This window comes from Cornus florida, unplaced genomic scaffold, assembly GCF_030987335.1.
Source record: "Cornus florida cultivar Cherokee Brave unplaced genomic scaffold, ASM3098733v1 CherokeeBrave_3.0.0_Hap2_Chr10, whole genome shotgun sequence".
NCBI lineage: Eukaryota > Viridiplantae > Streptophyta > Magnoliopsida > Cornales > Cornaceae > Cornus > Cornus florida.
The window spans coordinates 60,217,801-60,226,646 of NW_026775580.1; the positions used below are offsets into that span (position 1 = coordinate 60,217,801).

At 34.5% G+C, this 8,846-nt stretch overlaps 2 protein-coding genes across 4 annotated transcripts in view; both read right to left on the reverse strand.

Moving 5' to 3' along the window:
* LOC132278577 (protein CutA, chloroplastic) overlaps nucleotides 1-1,204 on the reverse strand; it is a 6,925-nt gene extending 5,721 nt beyond the window's left edge. Inside the window, exons 1-2 of one of the 2 annotated variants that reach the window (XM_059780398.1) lie at nucleotides 991-1,204; nucleotides 750-865 (exon numbers count right to left, since the gene is read on the reverse strand). In XM_059780398.1, the coding sequence (XP_059636381.1) occupies nucleotides 750-865; nucleotides 991-1,160 (286 nt within the window). In that variant the 5' untranslated portion in view covers nucleotides 1,161-1,204. The remainder of the gene's footprint in view (nucleotides 1-749; nucleotides 866-990) is intronic. The other variant, XM_059780399.1, reaches the window with a different exon arrangement.
* Nucleotides 1,205-2,165: 961 nt separating this feature from the next.
* LOC132278576 (pentatricopeptide repeat-containing protein At5g18475) lies at nucleotides 2,166-8,398 on the reverse strand. Of its 2 annotated transcripts, XM_059780396.1 has the most exons (3): nucleotides 8,270-8,398; nucleotides 7,659-7,737; nucleotides 2,166-4,078 (listed from the first exon to the last, which is right to left on the reverse strand). In XM_059780396.1, exon 3 carries the CDS (start codon nucleotides 4,042-4,044, stop codon nucleotides 2,500-2,502), a length of 1,545 nt encoding a protein of 514 aa, XP_059636379.1. In that variant the 5' UTR covers nucleotides 4,045-4,078; nucleotides 7,659-7,737; nucleotides 8,270-8,398; the 3' UTR covers nucleotides 2,166-2,499. The 2 variants fall into 2 exon arrangements, with proteins under 2 accessions (XP_059636379.1, XP_059636380.1); XM_059780397.1 differs by lacking the exon at nucleotides 7,659-7,737.
* Between the last annotated feature and the right edge of the window lie 448 nt (nucleotides 8,399-8,846).

Consider the following 8,846-nt stretch of genomic DNA (forward strand, 5'->3'; position numbering starts at 1 on the left):
CATGCATACACAAACACATATACATTTGTTTAGACAACCATGCGGAAATGTTTCTTTTGTTGTAGCACACTCACATCCAACACATTTATCCATATCAATGTAACACAGAACAAAAATAGTTCGGCTATGATCACCACAACAAATTATTAGAACTCAATACAGACTCAGCTTTATTATTCGCTAAATTTGGAGTAAAGGTTAACGAGAAAATCAGCATACATCAGTTTGGACAATAAAGTTTTAAAATGTATAAGAATGGTCAAGACTTCAAGTCAAGCACCATATTCTAAATTTTTCAGTAATATTTTGAGAATTCACCAACTAGTATAATAAAACAATTTAAGATTTGAAGGAAAACCATAATTTAATCTTCAGCCTAGAATTCATTCTTACAACTCAATCCACCCATAAACTCAAACTCTATGAAAAGAACTAATTCGACATTCATAGTGTGATAAAAAAACATTTTATTTTTCAAAAAATTCACTCAAATCATATAATTACAACAACATATACATTATATCACGACACAAACAGCAAACTAAATGTACTATATCTAAATATCCAATTTATTAGCTCGTGTTCACAATCAAAGCAGAACAAAAACTACAAGTATCAGATAGCTCTACAATAAAATATGAAGTAAATAACATTTCAAGCCAATGAGCTAATTTTTTCAATCTAACATGTATAGGTGAACCAATTCGTGAAGATAAGTGTAATAATTAACAGCAAAAACAAACCCTAACCTGCTTCCTTATTAGGAACAGTAACGTAGACAACAATACTGGGCACAGTCTTGTTACTTGCTTCCATTCTGATGGTATGAACACTCTTAGCCGGTTTTCTGCTAACAAACTTGGATCTAAAACACCAATAATTATGTCACAACAAAACATATACATATACAAATATAGATACAGATATGTAGCAAATGTGAATTAGGGCATGAAACATAGAAATTAAGGGAAATGGGTGAAGTTTAAGTACCGCAAGAGAGGAACGAAGGGGAGAGATTGGGCACAACCCGTTTTGGAGGAGAGAGAGAGTGAAGGGCAGAGGTTGGAGAGACCCAAACTCAGCATACAAAATGCTCCAACCAAGGGCAATCGGCGACGAACTGTTGCAGATGAGACGATCCTAGAGAGAGAAAGTGCCATGTGGTGTGAGATGTGGTCACTTTTTATAGTTCCCTTTACTTGATACCATCACATTGTCATATAATTCGAAAAAAAGAAAGGTATATTTTCTCATAAATAATGAAATTCTAGAACCTACTTGAATTAATATAAAGTATACAAAATTAGAGAAAAATATATATTTTTACATTAAAGTTTACGAAAGAAGATGTAAATACACTATTTTTTTTTTTTTTGGAGTAGTTTTTTTTTAATTTTAATATTGACTAATTTTTGTGGCATATTTTATTATTATTATTATTTTGGTATAATATTTAATATATATATTATTATTACACACCATTCTTAGTTCAATCAACCTCATGTCTTATGTAATGTATAAGTCGGTAATGCATATTTTTTTTTTTTTATTTTTTTATTTTTATTTTTAAGGTAAAAATGTTAGATTAGAAAGTAAGAGGTATAAAGGCTTGAAGCCAGACTTTCAATAACAATGAAAATAAACTCAAACCACTGAGGGCTACGATAGCATTGCCCGTAGGCGCATTGGTGCAGTTTGAGCCTTTAACAATTAGACAATGAATTTTGAAGAGGGAGGTATGTGGTGCATGTTTCGCTATATATTTATATTGATATAAATAGGCCATAGGTTTCATTAATATGACAATACGTATATTGTAATTTGCAAGTTTGCAATGATTTGTTGAACCGACCGGTTCGCAGCAGGTTTGGCAACTATCAACTGATTTATTTATTAAGTTATATTTTACATAAAAACCGCGTCTCCGATTGCTCACCATCCTCCTAACTTAAAACACACACACACACACACACACACACTTAGGTCTCTATGTGTACAGTACATGCCTGATCTCTCCAATATTTTGATTGACAAACGATAAATGTCAAGCCCCTAATATTTCTTTGCATTGTCTGCTCCTTTCCTCACTAGAGTATGCAAAACAAATTGAGCTGTTTATAACTTTATGGTCAATCACAACTTTGTTAGCAAAAAGGGAGGCTGAGTGAAGCAAAACAAAGTCATTTTCCTGGTAAAGCCCACATGAACAAGGAATCTGGCAATTTACACACAAAATAAAGTAATCAGAAAAGATATCGATTCTCGCATCAATATATCATTAAGCAGAAAGGAGGATAGATTACTGAAAATTTTCTAAGCCAAATGCAAGCTCGAGAGTGCAGATGACGGATAGGCGAGAACCAGACACATCCTTTAGACTTCATTACATTGTCGGTCAAGAAAACATTTCACCAAGAAACGTAAGACCCACGATTGTTGCATATACTTATTAATCTCTCTCCTCATAATGTTATTGTCCAACAATGCATGAATACGCAATTATGTTGTAGCCAACTCATTGAGCAGTTCAAACGCAGGCAATAACCTTCTTTCTCTGCATATCAACTCAACCAAAATACTCCATGAAGTAGGTTCGGGCTTGAATCCCATCTCTACCAGTCCTAACAATGCCATACCTGCGTCAACTGCCTTTCCAGTCTCACAAAGACGAACTAATAACTCATTAGAAGTAGCAAAATGTGGTAGGAATTTTCTACCCAGCATCAGAAACAGCAACTCCGTTGCCTTCCCCAGTTCTCCTTCCTTGCACAAAAAATTCAACACAATCCTATAACTTGCTTTGTTCAGAAAAACACCCTCGTAAGGTAGCCTCTCGATCATTACAAGAGCTTCCTGGAACCTACCTTCTCTGCACAATCCTCCAAGCACCACATTGAAGGTTACAACATCAGCTTTGCACTTGTTTTCTTTCATCTCCTTGAGCAACTCCATAGCTTCATCAATTTTCCCGGCCCTACAAAAGCTATTGATCAAAGTGGTATAGCCAACAGCATCAGGTTTCAGACCAGCTTTCTTCATCTCATTAAACACCTCCTCAGTCTCCTGCAATCTTCCCTCCTTACATAACCCATTCATCAGGGTTGAGTAATTGAATATATTTGGGTGGCATCCATTCCTCTTCATGAATTCCATTACCTTCCTTGCTCGATCAACTTTCCCTCCACGACAAAACCCATTAATTAAAACATTGTAAGTTAACACATCAGGTAAGATTTTATCCTTTGAGACCATTTCCTCGAACAGGTCAATTGCATCCTGGAATCTTCCCCTTGCACAGAGACCACCTACCAAAGTTGAGTACGTGATCAGGTTGGGGTAAGAAATTTTAGACCTTTTCATCTCCTCTACCACTTCAAAAGCAGATTCAAGATCCCCATTCTTGCAGTGATGCTTAATCAAAATGTTGAAAATGCAAGTATTGGGATTTAAGTTGAGATTCCTCTTCGAATTCAAGAGAAACGTTCGGGCCAAATCAACCTGATTTGATTCAACCAGGAGATTGAGACAGGTGCTGATGGCTTTAAGGGAGGGTTTTTCGCGAACGATTGGCTGGATAGCATAGAACATCTCCAGGACTTTTTCATGCAGAGAGGCTTTTGAGAAATGCTTCATGAGGTTAAGGAATATACCTTCATGATATTTACAAGTTTCATAGGTCATCTGATGAAGTATTGCATCAATGGCCTGAAATTTCCTAAACTGAGCAAGCTTATGGAGAATAGTCGCATAGGTGGCATTATTGTGATTAAAACCCTTTTGATCCGATACCAAGTTAAAAATCTCCAAGGCACGTTGTGGATCTCTCTCACGTTTTATCAAGTTGGTGGCGGATTCGTGAGAGATAAATTTGGGCTTCCTTTGAGTTTCTGAGAGGGTGATTGTGGTTTCGGTACGAGGGTCTGGTTTGGGGGAGGTGGTTTTGAGGAACTGAAGAGGAGAGATCCATGGAAGTGAAGACGAAGGCTTAGAAGGAGAAGTAGAGAACCGGAGGTGCTTACTGGCAGCCGATTTCATTGAATTCATGAGAACTGCTGAGGATATTACTGGACTTCCTCATCTGAAAAAAGATGACAACATGTTAGTCACTAATTTGCACTCCAATTGTTTTGATTAAAAAGTATCAGAGTATGATTCATAAGCTAATATCTAGTTCACACTCCAATTGTTTTGACTAAAAAGTATTAAGTACTAATAAGCTAATACAAACATAAAAACCCACTCACGCGGTTATCCTGCCAAATTAATCTTTTCAACAGCAAGAACCAACGTTGTTATGCCATTTCATGCCCGAACACTTTTAAGGAGATCGTCGTTTAGTTGCTATAAGGCAAGTGCTACTAAGGGGTGATGCTGCAAGATGCCACCACTACTATCTCGTCAAGTGTTTTACCGAGGAGAGAGTGGGAAAGAGATTCCATGGTTGTATCTCTCCCAGAGATGGATAACTCACTGGCCACGCGTCCTATTCTATGCATGCCTTCACATGGTACCTAAGACATGTCCTTGTTTAGAAGTACCCGCATTACACACTAAATTAACTCTGCTTTTTTTACCTTTTCTTTTCTTTATACTCAAACAAACAAAAAATAGGTAAGGATAATTCATTAACCTAAAGTTACTTATTTCATCCCTTTTACCTTCCTTTTTTTTCCGGATAAGTATCCCTTTTACCTTCCTTTTACTCCGTTTCTTTCAAATTTTCACCTTTCTTGTCAAGAAGAGAATAGTTTTACACATCAAATTGTATTTATTATTTTATTTCTAAAAGTTCAACAGTTTACTCTCAGTTTCTTAGAGTTAGAGAAGAGGATGGTGTTTTAGAGCGTGAAGACTAACCTCCCTCAATTGAAATTTAACTTTTATTTTGTCTAAATTCCTACTTAATTTCAAATAATTGATTTGACTTCATTAAAATTTGCCCACACCATAATGGAGTAATTTTTTAAGCCCAACAGCAAATCAAAATGGACAACCTTACCACCTAATCAAATATTAGTGATGCTATTTCCAATTAATACAGAAGAAATTTAAGGAGGTACAAAATTAGATATTACATAAGAAATTAAAAAAAAAAAAAGTTATATAATTTTAAATTAGATTATAAAAAATTCCCCATAGGAACAAATGGGTGACTCTGGACATAAGTAATTTGTATACGTATATCTATAAGTATACTATATTTTATTTATGATAGAATTTTTACAGTGAAAAATTTCTTAATACCCAAAAAGAAAAAAAGGAAACTTACACAAGCTATAAATGAATACTTCAATAATTTTCATTTACCCAAAAAATTGAATACTTTTAGCAACATATTGCTTACAAATACTACAGTTATGTATGAAAATACATTAAAGTACCCAAATAAAAAATGGTTAAATGCAAAGAAGGAAAAAGAAAAGGGAGATACTAATTATATTCAGGTTTTTATATTTCTCATGGCAGCAATTTGTGGGCAAGCTCACATTCTCCTACAAATACAAACTAGCCATTATTTATCAACATATGAAACATATATAATATGGTTGTGGAAGTTCTATCTATGATCCCTGGTGTTCTGTATTATGTGTTTCTTGGTAGAAATTCTCGTGATGCTTTTGTTGCTGGGAGCTGCTGAAGGGTGACTTTGGACGACAACATATATTTATAACATTATGTCTGTTCTCCATGATGGGAGAAGTGATTTGCAATATGCATACTCTGTTCTAGTTGCTGGTGTTCTGTCTACTTTCTTTACCAGATTTTGCCACTACTTTAAATGCTACAATAGTAACTATAATTATTTAATAGATGCTCTTTCTCCTGTCTTATAGCTGTGTTTATTGCTTTCTATGTATTTATTTTTATTAGCTGTCTTCATCACCCCTATATTGTGAGGACTTGTAATTTCATGCTGGATACACTTACTTGATATCAAATTGGGTACTGCAAATTTCTTTGTGTGAGCATGTCTTGCTCGAATCCCACACTATTCTTCCCCCACCCCCAACCCCAAAATGCTTGCATGTTTTAATAATCTAATAGTTTCTGTATGCTTGAAATTTGGTACATGGAAATTGTGGAGAAGAAGAAGAAGATTGTCATTTTAGCATCACCAGTTCCTACATAGATATACTCACGTGACTGACTTGTCATGCTACTTTAAGGAGATTGTCGTTTCCTGGCAATAAGGCAAGTGCTCCTAAGGGGTGATACTGCAGGATGCCACCACTACGATCTTGTCAAGGGGTACAGTCCGCTTAGACCCTATAGGCACAACCCTCAGTATATATACGGAGGAGAGAGTGGGAAAGAGATTACATAATTGAATCTCTCCCAAAGATGGATAACTCATTGGCCATGCGTCCTATTTTATGGATGCCTTCACATGGTACCTAAGAGGCTCGTCCTATTTTATGGATGCCTTCACATGGTACCTAAGAGGCTAAGATACATGTCATTGTCTATGAGTACCCCCATCACTCATAAACAAGGGATTTTGGTACTCCTTTTGGTCTCTTCCTACACATTGTTGACTGTGGTGGTGGATCCTGATAGTCTACTAAATAAAAGCTACATTATATGGACTCTTCTCAATTTGGGCACGCACACACTCACACACACACACATAACAAAATAATAATAATTAACTACATTGGATATATGACACATGGCATTTGCGTAGGATATGTATCCAACATTTTTGCATAGACATACATATATATTTGTATAGACAACCATGTGGCCGACTGTGTAACTATTGTTGTAGGCAGACACATACAAACTCACATCCAACAAATTTATCCATATCTATGTGATGTAGCCCAAAAGTAGTTCATCTATGCTAGCCACTTCAAATTATTAGAACACAATATAGCCACAACATTATTTTCGCTAAATTTAAAGTAGAGGCGAACCTTCATGAGACAATCAGCTTACACCAGTTTGGAAAAAAAAGTTTTAAATGTATAAGAATGTTCAAGACTTCAAGTTAACCACAATATTCAAGTGTTTTTTTAGCAATATTTTGAGAATTCACCTACCAATATAATAAAACAACAGAGGATTTCAAGAAAAACAATAATTTAATCTTCAGCCTATAATTCATTCTTACTACTTGATCCACCCATAAACTCGATCCTTTGAAAAAAAACTCTTTTGACATTCATAATGTGATAAAAACATTTTTTTTTTCCCCAATAACTAAACTCAAATCATAAAATTACTACAACAAACTCATCAAATCATGACACAAATAACAAACTAAAGGTATTCTATCTAATATGTAATTCGTAAGCTTGTCGTGTTCACAATCACAGCAGAACAAAGAGTACAGGTATCAGACAGCTCTAAAACAAAAAAAATGGAGTAAATAGTGTCGCAAGCCAAGTAACATTTTTTTTCCCAATAACTAAACTCAAATCATATAATTACTACAACAAATTCATCGTATCATGACAAAAATAACAAACTAAAGGTATTATATCTAATATGTAATTCGTTGTTCACAATCACAGCAGAACAAAGAGTACAGGTATCAGACAGCTCTAAAAAAAAAAAATAACAAAAAATAAAATAAAATAGTGTTGCAAGCCAAGTAGCTAATTTTTTGGAATATAACATCTGTAGATGAATTAACAGCCAAAACAAAACCCAACCTGCTTCCTTGTTAGGAACAACACAGTCTTGTTATTTGCTCCAGTTCTGATGGAATGGACACTCTTAGCCGGTTTTCAGCTAACAAAATGAAACCCAATAATTATGTCAGAACAAAACACACACACACATTCACAAATATAGATGCGTAGCAAATGTGAATTAGGGCATGAGCCCTTGAAATTTAGGAAAACCGATTACTGAAAACATATTGAGGCACCCAATAAACTATATGCCAAATTGTATAGAAAAAAATATTCTTTCTGTTAACCAGACAACCAGAAAATATTCAGAAATAATTAAAGTAAACAATTTGCACCTAAATCAAATCACAAATGACTAACTTGACAAAAATTAACTGGACGCAATACAAGTACGCAAATTAGCCTTAGAAATTGAGAATCAACAATGTGGGTTGAATGAGGTTTTAGTGAAAATGATCAATTGGTGGAAGCCGAAATAACACATAGGGGCAAGAACTGTTTCACAGAGGAATATAAAATGGAGGAAAAGATAACAGAATATCAACACTAGAACATGAAGAAATTAACCCAAGTAAAACAAGAGAGAGGGGCATGCATCTGGTTAGAGAGAGAGAGGCATGATCAAGTACCTGTGCAGGGCTGCAGATGGTAGCTGAAAAAGAGAACCGGAGACGAACTGTTGCGGATGAGAGAGAAGATCGAAGAGAGAGACAGTGTCGTGTGTTATGAAATGTGGTCTATTGTTTCAGAAAGGCCTTGCAAGTTGCAACCAAAAATAAATAAATTAATTAAAAGGCAACTACAGTAACTCATAAAGTAGATTAAGAGCCCAAACGTTGCTGTGGGAATAAAAAAACTCTTTTACGCGGTCACTAAAATAAAATGTTATGGGTTTGATGACAGTATTTTTTATAATTAAATTATTTTTTAATAATTAAAAAAAATTATATATGATTTTTTGGATTACAGTTTACAGCCATATTACTATTATCTTTATTTATTTATTCATTTTTTCTTTTTATCTCACCCTTAAAAAGTACTAATTTTTTTTTTTTTTTTTTAAAGTAATTTGACATCTCACCTAAAAAAATGTTTTAGGTCGAACATTTAAGCAAATCTTTATATTACCTTGCACCCTGCATATAAATCAAAATGTCTACCGATTTACTAATTTCAATAATTTTTATTATTATATTTTTTTATTAA

What these genes read in the sequence shown, in the direction of transcription:
- LOC132278576 (XM_059780397.1), bottom strand. Translation starts at nt 4,044, where the DNA reads ATGAATTCAATGAAATCGGCTGCCAGTAAGCACCTCCGGTTCTCTACT.